General features: G+C 39.0%; 2 protein-coding genes and 1 long non-coding RNA gene across 3 annotated transcripts in view; 2 read left to right on the top strand and 1 right to left on the bottom strand.

Annotated features, from left to right (window-relative positions):
* The window catches only part of LOC121185544 (F-actin-uncapping protein LRRC16A-like), a 62,574-nt gene extending 55,255 nt beyond the window's left edge, over positions 1 to 7,319 (top strand). The window contains exons 34-38 of the mRNA XM_041043764.1: positions 98 to 308; positions 2,204 to 2,240; positions 2,439 to 2,705; positions 2,858 to 3,007; positions 4,084 to 7,319. Of these exons, the coding sequence (XP_040899698.1) occupies positions 98 to 308; positions 2,204 to 2,240; positions 2,439 to 2,705; positions 2,858 to 3,007; positions 4,084 to 4,253 (835 nt within the window). The 3' untranslated portion in view covers positions 4,254 to 7,319. The remainder of the gene's footprint in view (positions 1 to 97; positions 309 to 2,203; positions 2,241 to 2,438; positions 2,706 to 2,857; positions 3,008 to 4,083) is intronic.
* On the bottom strand, positions 142 to 26,290 carry LOC121185547. Its single transcript, XR_005894371.1, has 3 exons — positions 26,162 to 26,290; positions 4,048 to 4,215; positions 142 to 266 (listed from the first exon to the last, which is right to left on the bottom strand). It is a non-coding gene; the product is annotated as an uncharacterized LOC121185547 (long non-coding RNA).
* On the top strand, positions 7,505 to 19,589 carry LOC121185546 (secretagogin-like). Its single transcript, XM_041043765.1, has 11 exons — positions 7,505 to 7,674; positions 7,976 to 8,046; positions 11,244 to 11,336; positions 14,360 to 14,449; positions 15,018 to 15,074; positions 15,334 to 15,411; positions 16,472 to 16,527; positions 16,810 to 16,855; positions 16,998 to 17,057; positions 18,358 to 18,426; positions 19,034 to 19,589. The coding sequence occupies exons 1-11, from the start codon at positions 7,605 to 7,607 to the stop codon at positions 19,160 to 19,162; spliced, it is 819 nt and encodes a 272-aa protein (XP_040899699.1). The 5' UTR covers positions 7,505 to 7,604; the 3' UTR covers positions 19,163 to 19,589.
* Positions 26,291 to 27,924: the final 1,634 nt, after the last annotated feature.

The raw sequence follows: 27,924 nt of genomic DNA, 5'->3' as shown, positions 1-27,924 counted from the left end.
GTAGAAATGAGCAAAAACCCAGTTATATTTCTGTATAGAACAATAGATTACCTACTCACTACATCAGCTTCACTAATAAGTTCTGTCTCCACTATAGAGATGCCTCCAGTCGCTCACAGCCCACTGACTACAGCAGCAGCTCAGACCGATCAGAAGAGCTGAGGACGCCAGACTCCATAGATGAGCCTTGGGAGGGTTCTGACGGCAGGGGCAGTCCTCAGGGAGGGAGGCGGTACCCAGGACTGCAGATGATGGGCAGCGGCCTCCTGGCAGAGATGAAGGCCAAGCACGAAAGGAGAGCACACAAGGTAAGGTGTTGTGGTTTAAACAGTGACAAGAAAGAGGTGAAAAGAAGGGAAAGATAGGAGACAGCAACATGTGACAAAGGTTGTGCTGGAGTAAACAGTGTATATCCTGTGGGGTTGTAACTAATGGTTATTTTCTCAATCAATCTGATGATTATTTTTTAGACAAATCATTTAGTTATAGGAAATCCTCTCATTTGAGAGGCTGGAATCAGAATATTTGGCACAGTTTCACTCTTTTAGCTTGAAAAATGACTGAAACAATTAAACAATGGTCAAAATAAATGGTTGCCAGTAACTTTCCACTCAATCAGCAATTGATGAATTGACTGGTTTGACCATTCATTACTGAACCTGGAAAAAGCTGTTGACAGAAAAAAATCTCAGCTCAAGGTCCACTTACTTTTTTGTGAGCATCTCATATGGTCATTTATGTCAATTTTTTAGTTAAGGTGAGGTTGTTTTATCAGTTAATAAGGGCTTTTCACAGTGACAATTATTAAGTACAAAAAAAATCTTAATGTAATATGTTAAAATAAAGACAATAAAAAATAATTGCAGTCCTTGTACAAGGTTCAGACGTTTAGTCCCTACCTAATGTAAACACTTAACTAAAGTCTGGACTGTTCTATGAATTAATTTTAATAATAATTAAAGACTAACCACAAAATAAGATTAAAGATGTTATGATAGTGATGTGCCAGCATTGAGTCGAGTAGTGAGGTACTGAGAGATGCACATTTAAACCAGGGCACAGTGGGACAAAGTGCTTTGGGTGTTCACTCTCCACTTGTCAAGACTGTTTTGTTCAACACTCACTAACAGTAGATTCTAGCTGGGAGAATACATAAAATAAGAAACACACACACACACAGGCATGCATAGATGGTGAGACTGGTGTATATCTTCAGGCTAGTCATAGTGCCTGTCAACATGTTGACAAACAACCCTGAATTTCTGTCAGAAGACAAGCTGAAAGGAAGAGGAGGAGGAGGAGGAAGGAGGGAAATGTGGAGTGGAAAATATGGGAGCATGAACAGCAAATGGACAGAATGAAGACAAGAAAAAGAAGGCTGAGATGCAAATTATCTGTCATGATTCACTGTAGGATGTAAATGTCGTGGAAATATTTCACCTGCTTTAAATTCCTAAATGCCTTAAACGTGATATTCTCTCTGTTTATATAACTCCTTTGATCTCTTCCATACATTCACTGCTTCATTCCCTCAGAAGCAGAAAAAAATTAGAAAGAAAATTTTTAACATTTGAAATAAATTACAGTGTGTTAGGCAGCTAGTCTGTATTTGTCTGCTTCAGCATTGGTGTTGGCACTTGTATGTGTGTATTCACTAGATGTATAATTGGTCCCTAACTAGTCACTGCACTGTAAACTGTATGTGTGCCTGAGTGTGCAGTAAGAGGTTTATGGTGTTTGCAGCATTAGGGTTTTTTTTTTTTTCCTGACCTTGTATCAGTGGCACTAAAGCTTCTCCTGCCATCTGCTTGTTCTGGCTGGCTTCCAGGTGTGTGTGTGTGTGTGTGTGTGTGTGTGTGTATTAGTGTTTGTGCATGTTTGTCTTTGTACAGGCAGGTAAAATGAAGAGAGCTTTTCAGGAGCCAGGTTGTTAATACAAAGCTTGGGTGTGTGAGATGTATTCTCTGCAATTTCTAACACAAAGGCGCCCCCTTCTGTTAAAATGTTGCTTAGCAGTGTTACATTCAGTATCACAGCACTAAACTAGAATAGGATATTAAAAATATATATATACAAAATTGACTGAAAAGTGTAAAATACACAAAACTTCAAAATACGGTCTCAGCATTATGTCGTGTTTGTAGATTTCATGTTTCCTTTGGCCATAAAACTCAGTAATGTTCTGTCCTTGTGTTTCTTCCAGTCATCCAGCCCAGATAGACCTGACAGCAATGCAACAGGTGAGCTGTGTACCTGGATTTATGTTGTCATTTTTATTTATTTACTCTGTATTTAACTAGAATAAACTTGTAAAAAATAACAAAGAAGAGCTAAAAGGAGCTGTTCCTGTTTGGATTCCAGTTCTGGAGGTAAATATTGGTTATGCTTTACAAGTTTGGCTGTTCAGGTTTTTGCACTGATGTTTTTATGTGTTTCAGCAGGCAAGACTCAGCCCACAACTCAAGAAAACAGGTCTCCCACTGGTTCCATTAATAAAACAGACACTGGTTCACCAGAAAAGACAGCACCGCGTGGCGAGACCAAGCCTGACCCGGCCCCTCGTCTCAGAGCTATGTCCTCTTCGAGCTCCCCTGGGGGACCGGTGAGTCCCAAGCCACCTGTGCCCCAGGGGGCGAAGCCTGCCTTGGCTGCCCGACCCACCATCCCACAGAAGCCCAGGACCACCAGTAGCAGCAGGAGCATAGGTATTGATTAATCTGTTGGGAGTGCTACTTATGATTATTTTCTCTGCTATAAAGACAAATTTAACACAGTAACTTCATGCAACTGCGTTGGCATTGTATGGCATGATAAAATAATTTCACACATTGCTCATCCTGCTCATCTTTTTTGACAGATGAGAGCCCAGAGTCCCCCAGCAGTGGAAGTGTGTCTCCTAAAATCACAGCTCTCCCTCCCACACTGAAGAGGGCGTTGTCAGAAAAAGACAAGGAGGGCCAAACCAGCCTACAGTCAGGAGGCTCTGCCAACAAAACCACTCAGGAAGGTGGGTCAGAAAATCTGTCTGTCAGAATCTTTGAGTATCTCTGCTTTGCTCATTCACGCCGTGGTGTTTATAATAAATAAATAAATAATGAGTTTTAACTGCATTGAAAGTAAAATGAGCAGTTTTTCTTCCCTCCTCCATCTGAAATCTGTCCTTTGACCAGTGGAGACCTTCCCTTTGACTGGTTTCCCTTTGTCAGGATCTGTCAGTGTGCTGACTTCCCTTATGGCCTCATATATTTGCATTGTTCCCACAGAGGCTGACTGTGTACAATGTGACATATATCAGACTGATAGATTCAGGTCACAACTCTCACTCAGTCTCACTGCCTGCCTTTCATCCATTATCTATTATGTAACAGACAGCCTGGCAGCTTGGTGATTTTTTTTTTTTGTCTGTCTTTGCTCCTGTCTCTAATGTCTTACTTTTTTCCCTTTACCCTTCATTCGTTCATTTATTTTTTTTTTTTTAGTGTGTGTTTTGGTTGGATCCCTCTGATGCCTAGCAGGTCACAAACATAATTCCTCCTCTCAGGCACGTGACAATGAATTTTGAAACTAGTGGCTATTCGTTCTGCTCGTTCGTTTCTACGATAAACTACAACAGGAGTGTCAAGAATATTTCGTTTTGTTCTGCATTATCTATATCAATTGATACCAAAGAGATTAAAAAGCTAGAGGGACTGTCAACCTCATTACAGAGTAAATCAAGTGCCATTAGGTGGCAGTATATACACAAGAGAACTCTGATTGCCTCTACACATGTTGAACAAGATCATCATCGGATTCAAGTGACAGTGTGGAGCAGGACCCCTTTTAAGTAGTCACTCTATCACACAGTATATACAGGTACACACATTGCTAGTATCACGGGGGGAGTTCACTGTATGGGTCTCATATTCGGTATTATAGGTTGCAGATTAGTTACTCAGTCCAGTGGGGCTGCTCTTTGGATCCTCAATACTGGGATTTTCCTTAAACTGTAAAGTTAAGGTGGAATTGAGGTCCTTTACATCACTTGACATCATTGCCAACACTTACTGTAAGTTTAGTCTTCTCTCTCTCTCTTGTTGTCAGTGAGGACGGCGTCAGACTCTGTTCAGCGACCCAGCCCTCTCCGTACCAGCTCTGAGGATCACGGCCCCAAGACCAAGGACCAATCTCCAAACCCAGACAAGGATAAGTCAGCAGGCAAGAAGTCATCAGACTCTGGGGAGGAGGCAGACAAAGACTTTATTTTGATATGAGCGAGACATATTCACAACAAAAAACCTGTTGACAAGCCTCACATGTTTTTCTTTGGGAAAAAAAAAAAACAAAGGGGCATGTTTTCATTTATGTTAGATGCACCTGTACTGTAGGTCCTGTCTGACCACAAAGTACACATCATGTTTGCTTTGCAGGAAGACCTGCTGTCGTATCAGGTAACATACAGATTCAAATTAAATTTCATTTGATGATCTATGAATAAAATATTGATACATAATAACACTTTTGGGGAATATCCTCTATAAATTTTTCAGCCACATCATGTCTCCTAGTAAACCAAACTGTGCTAAATCTCCTAAGAGCTTCCTTCTCACAAACACCCTTTTTCTCTAGATCTGGTTTCAGCCCGCTCAAATGGCAAAACCTGAAACTAAGTATACATTTGTAAAGCACTATAACAAAAAAAAAAAAAGAAAAAACAAACAAACAGGCATATTGCTTTCAGAAAACAGCTGACTTTTTGTGCAAAGGACAGTGAGAGAGAGACTGTGAATCCATGAGTGTACACTTAAAATTACTTCCTTTAACTAATAATCTAAAGTCTTTTCACTATTGTTTTGCAGTAGCTTGTCTCCCAGGGACCAAACACACAATAACAATAACAATACCACTGTACTGTACTTGAACTCAAGCATAAAACCAGACCAGGACCCAATGGCATTCATTTCCTTCAATATATTTGTATAGATTTTTCTAGAGGCTATTTTTGGTATGTTCAATTTACTTTTCTGCGGACTGAATCCATTATGCAATTCATCTTTTTTTTTTATTTTAAGTTACAGGAAAATACAGGTTCTGCTGAGAATTTCAGCACAAAAATAAATCAGTAACACACATCTGATGTAGCTTGCCTGACAGTAAAAGGACTTCACTGAAGGATGGCTATAGACTATATCAAACACCCCAGCTGGACCCAGGTGTGTCTCACGTGTGACAGAGTCAGAGTGACCATATGAAATGTTGTTGTGCTTTGAGAGGACTTTGTTGTACTTTGTGGTACACTTGAACTTCACTGACAACCAATCAGCAAGGCTTCAGCACTGTTAACTGTTTACACTAAAACACTGTGGAAGAAACATATTCATCTCATTTTACAGTTAGTTACTGAGGTCTCTTTTTATGCACTAACAGATGACATTTATGAATATCCCTCAGATGTGCTGATGGTCTAATGAAAGCAAAAGAAATTCAGTAGCTATTTTGAGCCAGATTTTGTCACGAACCTCTTCAATTTGTCGTTTGTGTACGAGCAGAACACTGAGGGAACCCCAGCCTTCAAACACACTTCTCTTCCTCAGCATTTTCTAGAGAATTGTTTCCTTCAGGACTTTGAAATTCAGCTCACTTTCACTTCCTTCCGAGACACTTCTTCAAACTCACAGCAAGGTAATCGCATTGCCTCTGTTAAGTAATTGGGAATACAATGCCTGAAGTGAAAATGAACTGAGGGTAGTTGTATTTTGACCACATGGACCTCTGGGCTATTCTGTACATACCATTTTAAGGACCTGGATGCTTCAAAAACAACACCAACAAAAACACAGGTCTCAGGATGATTCCTCTTATTTTTCTCTTAACAGCAAGACAATGCCCGTTTCACACTGCTACACAGTCTGCAACCAGTTTCTCAAAAGGATCTTGGCAATTCCCAGCTTCATTTACAGCCTGTAGCTTTTTTGGTTTGTTGATACAGAATGAGGCAGTTTTCCTTGTGCAGCAAACATAATCTGGGGAAGAAGTTTGGCACATCTACTAATGAGATTGTTTGAAACTCTGGTGTATTGATTTTGTCCACTCTTCCAATATTTATGTTCTTTGGTTGTTGTGTTCTAATCTGTAGTGTAGTATTAATGACCCTCACAGTGCAGCAGACTTCTTATGCATAATCAGTGTGAAAGGGGCACAACTTGTATTTTATTGTACTGTACAAGAGTCAAATTCAAGTCTGGGCCAAAGGTCTTACTGGTGCACCTTTTCCTATGGTGTCTATCAATGTCTTTTTGTAAGGTTATGATTAGGTTTTAGCTTCTTTATCACTAATCGTGGCTTGGAAAAAAACACTGTTCCTGCTGTATATAGTCAATCTGTACTCGATGTCAATGACTACTTAGATTTTCAGTCTCAACATCACTCTTTGTGTGGAAGGTGTTTCAGGACACTGAAAAAAAAATAATAATACTTTGCAATATGTTTGAAACAAACACGTGGCTGTGTGCTGTATTCTGTTGGCATTTTCAACCGTTTTCCTGATCCAAGGAACTTATCTAAGACACTCTGTCCTCTACTGTTTTTTGCTTTCTGTGTAGGATTTCAGAAGCAGCTGGCTGTGTTTCTGTCAAGTTGTGTGAAAGACTGACAATGATTTCCTGTTCAGTTCAGAAAAGTGAGCATCTGCTTCATTTCTGTCGGTGCACAGAGTGGAATACGTGAAAATTAACCAGTAGCATTGAGTCTAGACTCCTGAGTCTACATGTGTGTGACTGCATGATGTGGCTTTGAGTTGTACTGTATGTATATATGTGCTTTCATACATGTAGGTGTATGCGTGTGTGTATATATGTATGTGTAATATATGCACATGTAATATACACACTGTGGTATATTCACACACCTATGTGACCACAGCAAATCCTATATTGTTTTGGTACTAAGTACACTACTATACTAGGGATTTGTTTGTAACTTATTTGGAATAAAAAAAGTGGCCGGCGATGTCTTGATCCTTTGTTGTTTTTTCCGCTCTCACTTGTACATTGTGTTCATAAATGTAGAAATTAATTCTTTGTATGTATTAATTTGTTATTACATGTAATCAAGTTAATGCTACCTTCATCATGATTCGGAAAAGAAAACAATGCAAAACAATGACTGTTTCTCTTGAGCTGGGAGAAAAAATAGCATAAATACTAATGACATATTTGCTCATTTTACTGGTCTTGATCCGTTATTTGTTCCATTTTGTCATGGATCAATATGTTTTACTAAGTCATTCTTCTGGTGTTGGACATTTCTTCATGCAAATATTAATACTGATTAAAATAATTTTACAGGCTTTAATATCTCTGCATTGTCTTTTCTTTGAAGATCTGCTTTGCAGTGTAACAATGCAGCCACCAGATGGCAAATACAATGCTTAACTGTGGTCTCACTCTCTTTCTCTCTCTCTCTCTATCTCTCATACACAGAGGAGGTGCGGTTTTTAAGTCGGAAGGAGCATATGTCAACCGAGCGGGCGACTGAACAGTGCAACAACAGTCTGTCACTTCAGTCTTCTTTGTTTTTTTTTTTCGTGTTAAAGTTGACTGCATACTTTGCTCTTCTGTATTAAAATGGACTGTGCATTTGAAAACCTGGATGCAGCTGGTTTCCTGGAAATCTGGCAGCACTTTGATGCAGATGGTAAGCACAATTATTGGCATGTTCATATTTTTAGATATACCTAAGAAGAGGTAGCACAGTGCTTTTTAATTTATCTTCTGCTGTTACACTGTTACTAGACATTTGGTTATAGCAGCTTAAATTCTTAGTATCACCTGTTAGCTGTTACTGTGTCAGGGGACAGTAAAGCACTATGTAACACGAGAAGAGGAATTAATTCTCTCAGTCACTTCAGTGGGAACTTTGAAGAAACTGCCGACCTGATTAACTTGATTCACAGCCTAACTACTTGCACCACTTGTTCTTTATTTTATTTTGACAGATAATGGCTACATTGAGGGCAAAGAGCTTGATGACTTTTTCCATCACATGATGAAGAGGCTCGGTCCACAGGTAAGTCAGCTTTGTTTGAATGAATTCATCTGTAACTAGAGATTAAAAACTCAACAGCAGTTCAGTACACTGCGATGTAAGTACAGTGGAGGATGTCAAGGGCAGCTGAACAGGCACAAAGCCACTGAATGGAACATCATTTCTATCTGATAATGGCAAATGTCTGTCAGTCTCTATGGCACCCACAATAACTACTAGAAGAGGTAATATAAATACACATTACTGTTTTCAAAAGAAAAAAGATCTTGTGAATTAAGGCCTGATTGCTATAGTCCAGATCTTAAGTATTTGGACAGTTTTGTGCTGGTTTTTAAGCAAGACGTCACAACTTTAGTGATATGTCTAGAGATCAGGCTACTATAGTTGTTGCACAAATAGACTGTGTCAGTGTAATTCAAGTGAGCCCTATAGTCAAGAGCTGTCAAGAACCACAGATTAACACATATATTTGAACAGAGACTTCTACAGAGAGTAACTTGTTAATCTAGGGCGTGATCCCCATCTGCCATACCAACTGTATGTTAATGAAAATGTCCTGGAAAATTACTTCTCGAAAAGAGTGGGAACCCTGTAACACAGTGCTATGAATGGATGAAACAAAAATCACCCTCTGTCAAAAGGAGCAGCTCATTATCCAGACCATAGCACCTCCTGTCAAACACAGTGGTGGGTCTGTTATGGCTTGGGCATATATGGCTGCCAATGAAACTGGCACACTGGCATTTATTGATGATTCCACTGCTGACAGAAGCAACAGGATGAATGCAGAGGTACACAGGAGCAGCCTCTCTGCTCAGATTCAGCCAAATGCATCAGGGGGGCGACATTTCATCACTCAGCAACGACCTCAGCAACGATTCTAGATATGCAACCAAAGCAATCACAGAGCTTTTCAGCATGAAGAGGTGGAATATCCACGACTGTCTGAGTCAATCACCTGATTTCAGTCTGACTGAGCTACATTCCACTTGCTGAAGACTGGACTAAAGGCAGAGACCCCCAGAGCTGGAGGAGGCTCCTGTGAAGGCCTGGGAGAGCATCACCAGGGAAGATACAAAGCATCTGCTGACATCAAAGGGTTGAAGTCTTCGGGCAGTCGTTTCAAAAATGATGATTTTTGATTGACTTCATGAGTATGTTTTATATACACGTGTACCTGCCCAGTTACTTTTGAACCCCTAAACTCTGCAGTGTGTTAAAAGGCCTGTATCTCCCTTCTTTCTTAACTGATCTAAACGACTGGGTCTGGCCTGTATATACCTTAGATAAGTTTATTTATTGTATTGTATGTTATTGCACATGTTCTACAAGTACAGGCAACTGTTTATTTTGAAGTGTTTACACTAAAAGAACAGTTCGGTATACAATGGCGATGAAATTTTTCATGTTTAGATCGATGAGTTCGTGCGAAATAATTTGTCAAAATCAAAGCTTAAATCAGCTTTCAGGAAACACAGTTGGCTTTGGGCACAGACTTTGCAGCATGTGTGGTTTCTGCTGTGTGGGCAGCTAAACCTCTACACAGTTATCTGGTTGGGTGGGGTGACCGTAAGGATGTTAGATACAACACAATTAAAGAGCTCTGGTCCCTGTCAAAGGAAAAGCCCTTGACTTTGTTACAAATTGGCCTGGGGGGGAAAAATACACTGCATATGTGTGTGTTTTTGCATGAATGTGTGTGTGCTAATGGCACATAATGTTTACTGAGCAATTTTAAATGCTATTACGCTGACTAAAGACTGAGCCCTCTCCCTGACCAGTTATAATGGAAAAGCAAATGAGTGTACAGTACAAGTATTAGCACATGTTCTTGTGTGTGTGTTTGTGGGGGGGGTGGGTGACTGGACTCCCTTGGATACTACTAATGGGGTTGTACTAAAACAAACAGACCACCAACCACATGTCACTTTGTCTCTCTGATGTTTGCTCGGTGCATTTCTCTCAAACTGCAATAAAACTGCACAGTCATTCTGTTACTTCCTATTCAGCTGTTGAAGTTGCGGGTAACACTAACCACGGAGTTGTTCGTGTGGTCAATGCAGTATTTCAGCTCAGTAGTGTACATTAAGTTAAATATTAATATGCCTGCTTTAAAAACTTCTGCTTAGCAACAGGAGATTGCTGGTGCCAAACACGAGTGCCTGATAGATAGATAGCTGTCTGTCTGTAATGAGCGAGGGCCAGGCACCTTGCAGTCTGCAGACTATGTGCTCTGCATTGCATGAAATGATGATTCAGACATCAGCACTGTAGATCAACAGGTTTCTATAGTTACAGTACGGTCATCGAGGGGTGTGCAAAGAGACACTGGGAGATTTGCTGCTAAATACGTTTTAAAATAAGAGCTAAAATACGATAACAGCTAAAAATATTCTCACCCTCAGCTGCCTCAAGCTTCTGTCTCAGCTCTGTGGAGAAAAAAAAACTTCACACTAACAGGAATTGTGACTCTTAGATAAGCATGCAACAGACTGTGTCTTTTCTTTTGTATCTCAGTGACAATATCTCAGTTTATCTTTTGTTACAATCCGCTAGAACATGTTTTTCATGTCCTTAAATGCATCACGTTTCACGTGTAAAAGTGCTTCCTGATTCTTCACCATAGATTAGATAGATTTCATATATTTCCTTGAGGCATTTGCAGTGAACTGCCGCTGCAGTCAAAGGTAGGTAAGTCATGGACTTACAAGATACAAGATACATGAGAAAAAAAAAAAAAAAAAAGAATCATGACACTGTGCAGTAGAAATCTCTCTTCCTTAGCTAGATGACAACTCTTCGATGCAAATGTTTGAGGTATACACCATCATGGGTTCTGTACTGTGTATTAGAAAGACAGAGTAAGCCAAGGACAAGCAGAGTCAACTACATAAATGCTTTAAGAATATTTTACCTGGGGTTGAGAAAGCAAACGTTGAGAGGAAAAATGGCAGACCAGAGGAGTATCCATGGTGACACCGCTTAAAATAACTGTGACTCAGCCAGTGAAGTATTTGCCCTTTAACATCATTCTTTTCTGCGATTTTCAAATATATGCTTGATTTAAAGGACTCAGAATGAGTTCAACAAGTTGTTTTTTTTTTCATTATGTTTCATTATATATCTCACTTCCCCATCATGACCATGTAGTGGATCTGTAATGGTGGCTTTGGGGCAAGGAAATCAATGATGCATTTTAATGCATTGTCTCTTTGCAGGAGAAAGTGACTGAAGAGAAAGTTCAGAGACTGAAGCAGAGGTTCATGTCCGCCTATGATGTCACTGCTGACGGGAAGCTACAGATTCAGGAGGTACGACGCGCTTCCTGTGTCTAAAATGACTCCCTCATTTACTAGACAATTCCTTAATACTAAACTTAGGGTACTCTATAGCAAGTAGAAGTGAAGCACTGATTTCTTATTTCTTCATTATTAGGAAATGTGGACTTTTGTTATAATTTAAACTGTTCAGTTCCCTTACAGCACCATCCCTCTCTCTTTCCCACCAATTTCCTCTTTATTCTAGATATTCCACCTCTTCTCCATCCTTCCTCTGTCAAACTCCCACTCACCCCTCTTTAAGTACCACTCCTCCCTCTGCCTCCACTGCATCTCCTCTTCATCTTTTATTTATCTTGTGTATCTATGACAACAATCCAGCTTGTACCATGTTCAGGAAGAACAAAAACTAATTTACAGGACTGCTGAAGGTCAAGCTAAGCCATCCACTCATAGTGAGACAGCCAGGGGAAGAGCACTCAAACCATTTATCTAGATCACATAAAACAGTCTACTCTATGCAAATAAGCATAAAAAACCAATCTATTCTAGATGGCACAACAATTCTTCTAAATGAGTAAGAGCCTAATGATCCTTTCAGATTGTCGAGTGGGACTTTCAAAAATCCGAAACAAATTGCTCTTTATTGATGAAGGTTGATTCTCAAATGGCTTTTTGATTGAGTCAATTCATTTAATTAAATCAAACTTGACTGACAACTTAACAGGCTGTGGCTGTTTCCCAGAAATTTAAAGCCATATTTTGATGACACTGCTTTCTCAGTCTCCACTCTGTGTAATTGATGCAGCTCCTGGCACAGCAGCAGTGCTTCATCACAGCAATGAAGTGCATTTTCTTTTGTCTGGAAAAAAAAAAAAAAAAAAAGAAAGAAACTTTTGCCCCATTCATTAGGGCCAGTCCCTTAATGCATTGCACCCACAGACCTTTTGGCTCTTACTCATAAAGCTGGGGAAAAAAATCAATACATGTATGCAATGAGTAGCCTGTTAAAGATACTGATTTACTGAGGCAGAGTCAAAGCTCTTTGTAGCTCTGTTTGAAGGGATGCACTGTCCCATGCTTTCTCTTCTGAGACCGACTGGCAACTCAACCCAGAGTATATGCAACAAACATAGTGATATCCATCCAATAACTTAAAAAAAAAAATTAAATAAGCTTATTAGAACTCATTTGGGATACTTTTTTATGTAAAGTAACACAAGACCAGGGAGTGCTGGGTACGCTACAACCTTCTGTGGCTGTCCCATAGACTATATTTAATAAAAAAGGGCTGCCTAACCTGACTGAATGAACGTAGCTGAAGGCAGAAACTCTGAACTCAAAACTGTATTTAGTGTAGATCAGTCACATAAAACAGAAACTCCTCTCTGTAGTCTTTATTCCAGGACGGTTGAATTAAACTGATCAAACTTTTGCGAATGTACCCAACAAACTGGCAACTGAATACTGTGTAAATGCTAAATATGTCTCTACTGACAATAGCAAGGAAGTTAGCCAGCCTATGCAAGAGCCACAGTTTCCTGTGTGACAGATATTTCATCTGTATCACATGACTGATCTGTTAGACACGCCAAACAAGAAATACATGACACTAAGTAGTAAGCTAATTTAGGTTTTATTTTATTTCATTTCATTTCGTTGCTGGGGTTTGGACTTTTGCTGGGAAAAAACAAGTAATTTGCAGGTATAGGAAGTTGGGATGAAAATGTATCACTACTTTCCTGTATGTTGTAGAACACATATCAACAGATTAGATAATGAATTAGCTCTTCTGCCTCTTAATTCTTTATCTGAGACATGAGGCAAAGGCAAGGCTTGTTTTTGTAACTGTGTTGACCAGCGCTTTATCCCAGAATGTTTGGCTCGTGTCTGGTTGGCATCACCGTTGGTGCACTGCGCTTGTTCTCTGAGCTGCACTTCAGCTTTGTGACCCAAACGGCTGCAGCATCATCTTGTATTTTAATTAGGCTGATGATGTTGACCAGTTTAATCTACTAATGGAGGACTGATATTGTAAAAAAAAAAAAAAAAGAAGGACAGACAAGAGAAGGGCAATATGAATTGGAAGGAAGCCAGGTGTAGGGATGGTTTATCCAAATGACAGGAAAACATGAATCCCTGCTGGTGTCTAGTCATGTTCACTGTTTCAGCCAGAGGAGGCTTTGAGACACAATGTACTATTTGGACACTTGCACATTTTCTTGTTCTTCAGGCACTGTGTTTCAGCACATTCAATTTGAAATAAAATGAACATTATATTAAAGTTCAAATTCACAGCTTTAATTTGAGTAGGTTTGCATCAATATAAAACAATATAAAGGACTGTGTGGGAGATATAGGACTTTTAACACACAGCCCAAATTACAAGGCTTCAAAAGTAATTGGACACTTGGGGGCCAAGTGTCTCTTGGGCATCTTTTTGTTGTTTCAACTTTAGTTTGTGCACGTTCTACGAAAAAAATATATATTATATAATATAGAACATGGCAAACAGCACCATTTACATGGTAAATAAAAAGAAACCTTCATGACCACTGCACAGGATGTGGGTGTACATGTTTCCTTGTCAGCGATCAAGAAAGGACATGACCATAACCTCAATAAATTCAACAAAAGATCCAAACCCCTGGTAAGCCAACAGAACAGCTGAGACCTGGCACTTTAATGTAGTATTCACTATTTTGTTTCAAACTGAATGCGGTGAAGCATAGAGTCTGAAGACCAAAAACAGTGTGACTGTACTAGTATTTAAAATCAGGACTGTATCTGTGGCAGAGGTTTCTGCTGCCACCTTAATACAATGGAGGTGAATGGAATTGAAAAATGTATTTGTAGAGGTCAAGTTTCACTGAACCATTTCTTCGGTACATTTCATAAAAACTGACTCCTGATCTGATCAAGACTGTATGACTCCTGCAAACTTGGTGGTCACTGTTATTCTCTCCAAAAATAAAATGGGTAAGACATGAGAAATGTAGATCATCATACAGTCACTGCTCTCTGGTCTGACCTCTGCTCTCCATCCTGTTTTGAAGTTGGCCAATATGGTCCTCCCTGAAGACGAGAACTTCCTGTTAATTTTTCGAAGAGAAGCTCCTTTGGACAACAGTGTTGATTTTATGAAGGTAAGATCCCAATTCACAATACATCAGTGAAAAGTAAGAGGAACAGAACTACTGTATTTCAGTAGTTTTTCAATTTTGTGCCTATAAAATGCAAAATACAAACAGGGGGACTAAAACTATTGCTAAGAAAATGATAATGGTAGATAGGATACAGCACTTTCCAGCAACACGTCAACAGAGCAGAGGAGAATTTATCAGTGACCTGGAGTCACACACATGCAGTATGTATGAGGAGGTCTTCTAACAACCTTAAAAACAATAAATTCTTCAAAAGATTCATCCAGACACGCTAAGCTTGAGACTGGAACCAGCACATAGCTCGACTTTCACGTAGTGGAGACACATTGCTCATTTTTTTTAAACTATCCAAATATTTTCTGTCCTATTTTGACTGATATTTTACCAGTAAACTCAGTTCTCATGGTAAATTTCACTATAAAAAAAACCAAAATGACACTATGTCATTGGCTATAGTGATTTTACCATTTCATATTCAAGTTAACTGTACTCCTGCTACCTTACATCACATGTAACCATTTGCTGATTTACTCTCTCCTGCCCATTGCAGATATGGAGGAAGTACGATACTGACTGCAGTGGCTATATATCAGCTCAGGAGCTCAAGGTGAGGTTGTCAACATGAAAAAAAAAAACGCACACCCCCTCACACCACAGAACCAATTACACACCTCTTTTCTGTTCAAGGAACAACCAGCAGCCATGGCACTGGCAGAGAATGACTGCAACCTTTGGCCACTATTTCATGTCATACTCTCAGATGTTTGTCATTTTTCAGCTTCTGACAACACCTTTTTCTTTAGAATAAAGACATTTGGATTTGACTGTTTTGCTGCTTGATTCTAAGATAAACTGTTGTTCCTTAGGCTTTCCTGAGAGACCTGCTCCAGCAGCACCACAAGGAAGTGTCATCTGACAAGCTGGACGAGTACACCGACACAATGGTAGCAATACAATTCACACACACACATTCTTATCTTCCATTAATTGTGAGTACGCTCACAGACATAATGCATCATCGTAGTCCATGCCTAATCCTAACCTTTACCTGACCCAAATCTAAACCACAAAACATTCCCTTAAAGCGGTGTCAGAAGATGAGCCAAAATGTCCTCACTTTCGCACAATGTCCTCCCTCTGTAAGGTCTGTAGCTCAAACTGGACTTCACAAAGATAAAAGTACAAATACACACATTAGTAAAAGTTTCAAGTAAGACTTGATTGCATGCACATAATCATATCTGTAGTGTCTGTATGTCTGTGTACAAGCGCGTACACACCTACTACCACTTTTTCTGGATTCAAACTGTTAGAGGCAGCGTTTTAAATGTTCAGTCAGGTGATCTGACTTGCAATAGGTTTAAGCTAAACCTTCTCTTCTTAACTCAGTGTGCAGCTGGAGTCATTGGACACTGTTATGACTATGGACAAGAGACTGTTTCAGCCACTGTATGAGGGTGGTTGGGAACAGTCTCAACTTGAAGTTTATATGTAGTTTGCAAGTGCTAGTGGGGCTACTGTAGCTACATCAAATGAAATAGAAAAAACATATATAACTGCTGTCCTCAAAACATCCTTTTTGACATTTATTTTTTACAAATAAAAGCTGCAGAAGACTGAAAAGTTTTAAGTAGCTGCAATAAACTATTATCTCAAACAACTATCAAGATCATTGTTTTTAAGAAGAAAACCAGCAACTGTTCAGAAGGACTTTTCACGTGTGATATTATCATCTTGAGATTGTGTGCTACTGCAGCTGTCCAAGGACAAAGAAAGTAGTTAATACATCTAATCATCTGCTTGAGTTACTTTTATGGCAACTCCCAGTCTCAGACAACACAGTCCTACTGTTCTATAGATTTCAATTTTGAAGAGTCAGATCGAATGGTGAGTAGACTCTAGAGTCACAGGTGGTGTGAGGAAAATAACCAGCAACAGGACACAGAGATTCACAATGGCTAAAGGTATTTTCACGCTTATCAATACATCCTCTTTCTCTTGCAGATGAAAATCTTTGACAAAAACAAGGATGGCCGTTTGGATTTGAACGACCTGGCCAGGTATTTTTCAAAAAGCAGGATGAAGAGCTATTCTTAGAAGTCCCTGCAATGTTAAAGTGATTGTAGCCTATGACTCAATTGGTAATGTATTACAAAATTCAAGTGTTGCCATGAACTCATCTTTATGTGTCTGTAGTCCGATGTTTGGACAGCCATGAAAAAAGGCATTAATTGAAAGCGTTAAACTGTATCTTAAATTTCCAACAACTGAAAGGAGGTGACAGTTCCACCACAGGGAATATTTAATACTCCTTGTAAAGTATTTATGTCTTTCTCAATAAGGATCTTGGCTTTAGAAGAGAATTTCCTGCTCCAGTTCCAGATGGATGTAAGTGTATTGTTTGTCTTGGTCTTTAACACTTTTGTCAGATGAAAACAGGAGGGTAAATCAAGTTGAAGCAGGTTAATAAGTTATCATCTATTTTTTTTAATCTAATTTTTCTTTTTTTAACAACTCGTCTCTTCCCAAGGCCAGCAGTAAAGAGGAGAGGAAGAGAGACTTTGAGAAGATCTTTAACCATTATGATGTTGTAAGTACAGTAATACACTGGGAGACAGATGAGGACTGCTATTTCAAATTTCATTATATCTAAGCTAATCACTGTTGTTGTTCATGTTCCTGCAGGGAAATATGTAAGTGTTTGGACAGTGGGTTGTTTGGTTTTAGGAACAACCTCTGAAATATGATCATCCTGTTGCTAGTGCTACTTCAAGTATTACTGCACCTGTTGTATGAGACTGCGATGTGAGGTGTTGCCTTAAGACTCTTCTTGATTTGTTTACAATCTCCTCCAAGTACACAAGGGGAGTATTTTTTTTACACTATAAAAGAGAAGACATCCAAGGCATTTATCACTGCTCCTTAACATTTCCTATGAATTCACACTCTTAGATATGTATGGCAGTGTGCAAAACAGGACTTAGAACAGCGACCATGAATCCAATTAGCTCCCTTACCTCTAATGTAGAGTAATTGAACAAAGCACCCATTATGTTGTCAAGTCACTCGCCTGGATGATGGTGATTCACAGTTCGGCACCAGATAGGAATCACTGACTCCTATGAAGACTCCCTGATAAGCTTCTCCTGTTCTGTGCAATCATATTTATGGCCTTGTCTATAATATCTTACGTGCATGAGAACTGTGGCTTTGTGAGAACTGTGGTTATCATTATCAGCTACCAATTTCACAACCTATTAGTTGGGCTATAAAGCAGTTCTCTACAAGTAACAGCACAGTTAATATTGTAAGTTTGATTTATCAATCTTTAAAGTGTAGGATTATATAGTAGCATTAAGACTGTGATTGGAGACCAAGTATCACTGAAACATTTCGTTAAGTTTCTCGGGTCACACTCATCCTGCTTATTAGTGTTAATACTGTCTGTTTACAACATAACCAAAGCCTCAGTCAGTACGTTTCACACCATAGATGCATTTTCAGCATTTAAATTAACAGCACAGCAAGTGGCACCAAGTATTTGTTTAGCATAGCAACATTTTTTGCTCCTATAGTTGGTAAAAAAAAATATGTAAAAGGTTACAGATTTCAGGTTTGGTGTCATGACAAGAGATAAATATCTCATATAGCACAACATAAAACTGCTTCTTTTGCATATCAGCAGTAAGAAGGAAGGACAGCACAGCCAAGGTATTTACTTTATCCCAAATGTATGTTGGGATGTTTCAGGCCCACCAATGACGTAGACTAATTAAATTAATAAATAAATAATGTGAGTTGGATGTAAATTCTGAGAAGTAATTACCACTTTCTTTTTGTCTTTTCTCTTTCCTTTGGCTTTTTCTTTTGTCTCTTTTTTTCCTGTTCAGAGTAAGACAGGAGCACTGGAGGGTCCTGAGGTGGACGGCTTTGTCAAAGACATGATGGGATTGGTCAGGGTAAGAGTCTGCTGTGTTTTATAATGATCATACTTTTTATGGTAAAGAAACACTGTTGTTTACCTAAAATGTTGCAATATACATAAAATATATTCCTATTAATGGGTATAATGTTATAATATTGCTACTTGCTGCTCTCAGCAGCAGGAGCTCAGTATCAACCCACTGTAATTTTTGAGTCATGATCGCAACGTGTCCATGGAGTCAATCATATTTATACTGCGATACCATTTTATTTGCTTTACAATAATCCATAACCATCTGCTGTTAAATACCACCACGTAGTGCCATATGCATACTGAAAGTAGAATTTAAAAAGACCTATGTTTTGTTTACATCTTTTTCTTGACCATATAATTACTAATATAAGTCAGAACATATCTTATTTTAATTTTAACAAGTGTGACTGTCATCTCAAAGAGATGATATTCTTTACAGTGTAAACACTCTTACAGTGTTTACACTGATGAAACATTTGTTCCACAAACTAGAGCTTAACATATTGAAACAACTTGATTAAAAGCTAAAAAGCATTTGTGCTGCTAAGAAACACCACATTTACAGTATAATGCCTTCTCCACCCTCCTCCCTTCTCTCTCCTCTGCAGCCCAATATCACAGGTCCTGAGCTGGACAAGCTGCGAACCATTCTACTGCGTCACTGTGACGTCAACAAGGACGGAAAGATCCAGAGAAATGAGCTAGCTCTGTGTCTGGGAGTCAAGCCTACACCTTAGACAAAGATCTGTGTTATGATATTGTACTATGAAACATTCACTCTGTATTTGTTGTAGCCAACAATGCTGTGTTTTCATCAGGTTAATAAAGGTCTATATTCACTGTGTTATTTGATGTCGAATAAGACAGAAACACAACTGGATACCGTGTACTATGATTTCAAATTGTGCATGTTTTAAGGCAAAAAGAAAACAATGAGATGTGAATGTTTTTGGGGGCTAAAATGGATGTCTGGTGCTGTAAGATCTGTAGTATATTAATCAGTTTGTCAGTGAGTGAACATGTCAGTGTAGCTTTTGAAAACACAGAATGTTTTTCAATGTTGTATCAAGTTTTATTCTTTTAGTTTGGAGCTGGAATACGGTGGTCATTACTGAGATTTGGCCACTTGCATGTTTCTCAGCCAAATAAAAAATCTTAAGTACAGGATGTGGTTTATCGTCATTTTTAAAAATAATGGGCTGCGGACTATCTACATATTCAATATTTTGATAAACTGAGGGATTACCCGGCATTTACTATATCATCCATAACTACAGGGCAGAAATACTTTAGGATTTTGAATTATTCTTTAAATGATTCAGATACATGAGCTACATAACCCTCACTGATGAGACATAGATAGCCTTTCATTGCAATGACTGAATGATTGCAAAAAGCATTTGTTCACTCATTTTCATCACCCTGTAACTGATGGTTGGACAGACGCAAGGAATTAATGATAATAAACTTGTTCTTTGGATTTCACAGTTTCATGCAGTGACTCATTAACTGCCCCCTAAAAAAACAAATTAATGCATAAAAAACTCAACAGACTGATGAGTCAGTAGGAGAGAGGGACAGGGTTCTTTACACAGGGGACCTAGAGTATAATATAATATGATTTTGTTGGCTGAACAGGATTATAGATTCAGCAAAAAGAAATTAACTTTCACATCTGATAAAGAAAAACAATAGTCCCACAAAGTACTGTAGATTTAGACATTAGTTTAGGCCTGCACAGTTTCATATCTTCTACCACTGGTCACTGTGACCCTCCTCCTGTAACATGCAACAAGCTGACAGGGCCAGTGTTTGTTTGTTAAGCAGGAGACAGAACCAACACGGCTAAGTAGATGGAAACCCCTCTGGCCACTAAAAAGGAGCTAATGGTGCGGACGTAAAAGCTTTACTCAGCCTCAGATTGCCCTTTGTATCCTTACAAAGCTGTGGTGAGTGGTTTGATATTGTCTCTTTCACAGCCTCTGCGTGTGTTCACTCAACAAGCATGGCCTCAAACATTAAAAAGACAACTTTAGATAGTGGGTTTTATACAGTCAATAGATTCATTCGTGTCAGTGTCTGTATATGTTTACTGTGTTGTACTGTTAAGGGCTTATTATTGTGTGTATTTGTGTAGACAGAGCAGCTGCCACACAGCTGCTGCAAAACAAACAGTTTCCCATTTAGCCTGAAAGCTTTGCCTCGTTTACACTGCATGTTTAAATGTTGTTGTGAGGCAGGAGCAGGGAATTTCAATTAAATATTGTCTGATAATTCTCAATCATTATCAGTTATTGATTAAGCTGAAGCAATCTAATAGGGGCAAGATTAATAATATACTTTCAATCAGTGGCAAAAAAAAAACATATTTCTATTATTTAAGATAAAAGGTGAAGAAATGAGCCCCTGTCTCTGACTGTATCCGATCTGTAGAGAAGCAGAACATTTTACTGTTTTAGGCTTATTTTATTTCCTGTCAAATTAAGTCAATTTTAGATGAATAACAGCACTTTCAGAATGAATCTGGACAGTGTCACTTTAATTTCCTTGTGTCCACTGTTATTTCTTGATTGTCAGCCTCCAAAGAAGATATCCTAAGCCAAAAACAGGAAGCTTGGCCTTTTGAGTCTTTTTAGCCCCCGTTTTCATAGAAAAACAACCCTTTTCCAAAGCATCAGCAAAAAGGATTATAATGTACAAACAGCAGCTTCAGATAATATATAATTTCAGTTGCAAAAACGACAGCTGCATGTACAAAAAACAAAGCCTTTTAAGCCATCCATGTTTTTTTTTCCTGGTCAAATAATTTCCAATGCACAAAATTGTTTCCATTAATCCAGCAGTGATGTGGCCCCTCTTGAACTGTGAAACAGCCCTGAACCAGCACTGCTCTGACCTCCTAAACAGGTTATCAAGCAGTTAGGTGGGACTTAAGTCTTAAGTAATGACCCAGTTGGGATGCATTTATTTGGTGGTGTGTTCCATTGCTGTCACATTAACAAGTTCTTCACCTGGGGCGTTGCAGCTCAACTGTGTGATCAGTTGTGGATGAAGCCGGGAACACAACACAAGTGATGTAAAACCAATGATGCCATTTTATTTTTTGCAGCTGAACCTGGTGACAGGTGACTCGATAATCAAAGACATGACAGTGTAATGTAAACAGCTGAAAGGCCCCAGAATATATCAGTAATCAACACCTCACCTGAACCGACAACACAGTACTGGTGGCAATATTAAGGCAACACCTGTTGATCTAATATTGGTGTGTTTGCTGGAAGTGCTTTTAATATTAAGTGTACATGTCTTGAACTAATAAGTTTCTGTGTGTGTGTGTGTGTGTGTGTGTGTGTGTGTGTGTGTGTGTGTGTGTGTGTGTGTGTGTGTGTGTGTGTCTGTGAGTGTGTGAGAAAGAGAGTGTGAGTGGGCAAAAACCTCTCCCCTCTCCCTTCCATACAGAGCATCATTTAAACATTAGATTGTGTGATGCTGCCCTCTAGTGGTTAGGCTGAAGTGTCGTGATTCTTGAAATAAGTATAATGAGAATAAAACAAAAACATTTTTTCTTTTAATATTCTACTGCTGCAATTATTTAAAAGAAACGCTGCAGAACTATTTAATCCTGTTTTTTTTTTCACTAGCTGCCCAAGCATTATATGAATAAACTAAGGAGAAATGAATTGTGAGATGAAAAATTCATTGTGAGTTACACAAAGTGTTACCGTTTGAGGAAGTTCCCACAAATGTGTTGCACTGACAGGTTGATTTACTTTAACCTTCTGTCCAGTTCATCCCAAACCAGCTCCACGGGGTTTAAGTCTGGAGATTGTGCTGCTCTTTCATCATGTGAAGCCGCAGTCTAGTTCTTTTGTTCTAATGTTTTGGGTCATAATCTTGCTGTGGGATGAACGTCTGACCAACCGGTCTGTCTTCATTTGTTACTTGCCTTTTTCTCACCATTTCTGGTTGCAATCATTTAAGGTTAGTCACTGGATGTGTGTATATCTGGTGCACTGTATAGCAGTGCACCAGTTCATGTTAAAACACTTTTCCAACACTATTAAGGGACAAATAATGAGGGACTCCAGTTCAAAAACCAGACAATGAAAAAGTCAGGTAGTCGGGTAGGCTGTTTTCCCAGCAGACATTTGGACTCCCAGCAGGGAACGCACTGGGCTTATTAAGAACATTATCAATGACTCTCTATGCTGTATTCAAGTGTCCCAGGCAGTGAGCCAGCAAGGGCGATGCCAGGACCCTGAAAGTGAAGAACTAAATGGAATTCAGCCATCATTAATGTCCTTGTTTTTTCTTATTGTTTATGCCTTCATTTACATTGATCACCAAAATTTAAATAGAGGAACTGTGTTTCAAATCACTCAAACTCTTCTACTGTATCACATACTACATTAACAGTTTAAAACAATATGCAAAGCATGCACAGCATTGGTCATAACACTTAAATCTAGTAGACTGTAGTCTAATCTAGTAGTTTGTAGTGAAAGTAAAATTCTGAAAACCTTGGAGGGATAAATTAGCCATTTGAAGCTACAATTAACCTATAAAGTTTACCTTAAAATATTTAAGTGTTTCCTGCTGCTTCTAACCAGTAAGTAAATGCATGAGAAGCCTTTCATTTGGTTTGGAGAAGAGAATCAGATTTCAGTGTCCCTTGACTCTGCACCTGTGTGTCATTTCCCAGGTGAGTCCACTAGATGGAGTTTTACTCCAACTTTCTTGATGCAATTTGTAAACAGCCAGCTTGAAGGTAAGAATTTCATCAGACCACTTTACTTTTCACCTGATAATCCTTATTTTTGACATTTGTTTTGTTAAGTATTAGATTTTTTGTCTTTGTTGATGTTTTTTGTCTGTTTCAACTATGTGGATTCTTTGCTTAATGAAAACCTTGGAGGGAGCATGAGCCTCACTCATAGAGTATTGCAAGATATTTCATGTTTGTCATTATTGAGATGAGCTAAAGAGGGGTAGATCTGTTATTTAGTATATAGTAAATTGGGATTTGTTTGCTCTGTACTTTCACATTTAAACCACGAATTTTAAATAAAATTTGGACATTTTCATTTTCTCTTGTAACAATATATTTAAGGAAATGATTTGGAGGATTTTTTGTTGCTTGTTTGTTTTTTGTCATGAAATCCAATGGGGGCGTGGCTGTTCCAAAGCAGAAGGGATGGACAGTGAGATGGAAAGTCAGTTCTGAAGAAAGAAATCTCAGCATATGGTGAAGTGATCATTGAGTTACAAGTATTGATATGTACACTCCTATATAACTGCCTGCACATGTGTTTTGAACATTTTGTGTTGTGGGTTGAAAAGAATCTCATTTGCTTCTGTAACAGCAGATTCCAGCAGAGGTTATGTAACCCACACCTTCTTTCCTTTCTTTTTCCCATACTGCAATTTCCTCACTTCAGGGCACCACACTTACACACATATATTATATAGCTTATATGATAAAGTTGTATTGTCATGCTGACAGCTGGTTGTCATGGTAACTCTTCAGTGCAGGTGAAAGTCCCGCTGTCCGACTCTCAGCTTTCAAAACATTCTAATTATACACACAGCAGCTGCTGCCGCCTGCCACATGCTTGACTGTGTGTATGTGTGTGAGAGTGTGTGTGTTTTTGTTGTTTGTATCTATGTGTGTGTGTGTGTGTGTGTTTGTCAGTAGGTATGCCTAGGATTTTCCCCTGACCCTCATTCTGTGTCAGTGCATGTATGTGAGTTGTCCTGCAAGCATGTTTTTGAGGGTGTGTGCATGTTTATGTGCAAGAACACACAGGCCCTTTCCATGACTCCTTTTATAGTATGATTAGGTGTGAGGATATGTGGTGATATTGTCCAGCAGGCGCACTGTTCTGCTGTTGAGTTCAGGCTTTAAAGTTAGATTCCAAAGACAGTTTTCTCTGCATTTAAATTATTTTTATAGGATATAAAAGTCAAAATCTTTCCAAGTATTCACAAGTGGAAAAGAAAAATCAAATCAAATCAAATGTTCTTGTAATCTTATTGCAACCCTTCACATTTGTCTTTTGATCCTTTCAGGGGGTCCCAAATCCCAGGTTGGGAACCACTACAATAAATATTACAAACATATGATACTGTATATCTCTTTGCACTGTATTGTTGCATTGTGTCATATTGTGTTGTATTATACTATGCAGATTAAACCACTTTAAAACACATCATAGACTGCATTTGAACTGCAGCAAGATGTACTGCAGCCATCCAAAACTCTAAACAGATAAGCCATAAGTAACTCTGATCATTTATTTATCTAGTCTTAGTTAAAAACATTAGCGTGGTTCAAAACTTGAAGTCCCCAGAAAGATCACCTGATCCACCACAGGGCTTACTGCTGCTCCTCCACCTTCCAGTTCTAGCCTATGTGAAGCTTGGTTTTCCAGCATAGTGATGCACCTGTTGTCGCATCACTTCGTCTTTACATAGCTATAAAACTGAAATTTGCCATCATGTGATTATGTGCTATTTACGGGTCATTAACATTTACCAGTCATATGTGAAACATTGAATGTCAGCTCACAGTATAAAAAAAAAATAAAACTGCTGGGAGTGACTACGCTTCCTTTTCATATCCAGTTTCCTCCTAGTTGCTCAGGGAATTACATAGTATTTCACACTGCTGCATGAGTAGTGTGCCTGAGGGACAGAATTACAAACTCCTCCAGGGGAGGGGATACACTGTATAATTGTTTACTTTCGAGTCATTCATCAGGAGTGATTGACACAGAACCAACTAAGACTGAAGTCAGTAGTCCAACTGATTTGTGAAAGATTGACCTAATTTCTGAGTAGTATACAGATAAACATGGGCTGTCAATAAGAAATTAGCTGCTGTAATTACTGTTAGAACTGTCAGTAGTATTACAACCTGTATTAAGGCTGTAGTGGTGGTGGTTGTTATGCAAAGTATCAGTAGTAGTAGCAGTTGTAATTTACTAATAACTTTAAACAGGCTGGCGGGTGACTGGTGAGTTAGACTGTATGTCACTATGTCACTGTAGGTCAGCCATTTATTTGTTTGTTTTACTTGCTATGTTTGTATACATCAGACAGAAAGACAACAAAGTGGGTTGAGAAGGTGCTGAGCCAGATTAGCGCGCCTCTATTGAGGTGATAGGAGGTTTAAATAGCACCAATCGTTGCATAAGGCCAGGAATAGCTTACTGAGAAGAATCTAGCTTTACAACAACATTTACTCAAGCTCATGAGGACTAATTAACTAAGAAACACAATGGGACATCATGTCCACTTTTAAGTCTGTTTATTTGTGCACTATCTTTGTCTTTTTCCAGCAACCAACTCAAACGTTCGCAGCAGCTTGTGTTCAATTCTCACAGCTTTAATGTCAAAACAGTGACATTTATTCATAATTGAATGACTCAGATGTTCTCAGTTCTCATTGTTTGACATTGGAACAGTGAATGATTCTACTTTTATCGGCAAGTCCACCTCCCTTCGACGCCTACAGATGCGCACACACTGACAAAATGAAGGATAAGTTTGGCTGGATTCAAGATCAAGTGACGTAAAGTGCTATGGTCGTATTATTTAGCCGCGCTATTGCTGATGCAATGATTAGAGTTGTTGCACTGAAAGTTTCAATATGAGACAACAAGGCAATAAATTATCTCTGTTCATAGCTGCCCAACTCTGGCAGGCAAAGCTTGAGCATAATGATTCATAATTACCATGATCGTCACCATCAGCAGCATTTGGTTTATAAAAATAAAGCTTGAGCGCTACCTTGGCATCTCCTTGTAACTGTGGTAAAAGGATTCAGTGCTGAAGTCTTTGCAGGTCAGCCCATTGCTTTCATGAATCTGGGAGAGAGGCCACAGCCGGCGCCCAAAGTGTCCTTTAGGCAAAAAAAGCACAAGACTGCCAGCTGAGGGTTGACCTACAGGGTGTCAGCTCACATTCCCAGAAACCATTGCAGCAGCCATGTTTAGGCCAGTGCACTGACATTTGTAGCATCAAAACAGATGGTCGCACTGGACCTGACCGGTCCTCAGGAGGATCAGATAGAGGAAGCCTTGAGAGGAAGGGTATGTGGATCTGGGAATCAATGATGACAAGTAGAGGTGGCAATAACATCTCAAGCGAATGGTGGCTTCCAGTATTTTTATTGGCAGCTCAAAAAGTTAGTTAAAAGTGGAGGATAGATACTTTTTAGGGGTCCCAAGCACTGTTGCAGACCCCCTGCTCTGTCACTACACAGATCACTGTCCAAAAAGCAGAATGTTTCTTCAAAGCCTTCAAATGTGACAAAGAAGTCTGGACTGAGCTTGACACATTCAAATAGTACCAGGATTGAGTCACCATTTTATTCACAATTTTACACCTTTATCAAAAATGGTGTAAAAGTTTTGAACCATGTTTAAAAAAAAAAAAGTTTAATATAAAATGTACAGTATACATGCAAACATTTGACACGTCTGGGTCCACCATAATTATTTTAACTGTAAATTTGAAATTCTGGTTGATGTAGAACACACACCGCTACTTTAATTCTCATAGACGCTCATGAGACACTGAACTCAAACTATGAAGACAATAAAAACCCGTTTCAACTTATTTGTGTCTTCATTTAAGGACAACAAGGCAAAGCTGAGTCATCTCTTCTTCCATCTTATTCTTCTTCTTTCTGAAGGTCCATATCTAACTGTCACTTTGTGTTTGGAGCCTGCTAATCACCACTTGTGGCTATATTTATGCTTCTTATCTGAATTTAAAAAAAGAAAAGGTGACGTGTCACCATAATAAAAATCAATGGAATAACACCAGACCATGATACAGTTGCCAAAAATTTGCAGCAACAATGCATGCAACAAACATAGCTCCAGCCCTGACACCACATACACACAGAGAGAATCACTTTAGAGATAAGCAGCAGCAGGCGTGATCCTGAACAGTCAGATTTTAATGTGATGGACTGGAAAGTGTTCAAATAGTGCTGCAGCTAATTTTAGCCAGTAAGAAGTGTTTTTTTAAAGCTCTGTGCATGGGTGAACAGTCATGTTAACCTCTCCTCAAAGTGATTGATAGTCAGGTGAGGCCCCAGCTTGTTCTGCTTTAAAAAGTCTGTGCCTTGTGACTCTCTGGACTCACATACCCATACCACAGCCTTGTAAACAAACTGGATAAAGAAAACCTAAATGTGTGTCCTAAAAACTCAAAAACCCAAAGCTGCATTGGTTTATTGAAAGCTAGCTTCAGTGGCATGCTTTCATCCCTTTTCATTTTTATTTTAATTTGAAACGAACACACTGACTGATGCCCTGTGGCTTTATACAGCAGTTTGGATGCAGGAAAACAAACAAACAGGTACTATTGTCACTTTAAGGAGAAAGTTAATTCTATGAACAGGGGCTCAAGCGTTTGACTTGTCCAATCTGTCTGGTGGCTCAAAGGACCGTCTATTTTTAGTCATTTAGTCAAGGGAAGGGGGGAG

This window comes from Toxotes jaculatrix, chromosome 8 (assembly GCF_017976425.1).
Source record: "Toxotes jaculatrix isolate fToxJac2 chromosome 8, fToxJac2.pri, whole genome shotgun sequence".
NCBI classification, from domain to species: Eukaryota; Metazoa; Chordata; class Actinopteri; family Toxotidae; genus Toxotes; species Toxotes jaculatrix.
Note: the sequence above shows the minus strand (reverse complement) of the source record. Positions and strands in the feature narration are given on the sequence as shown.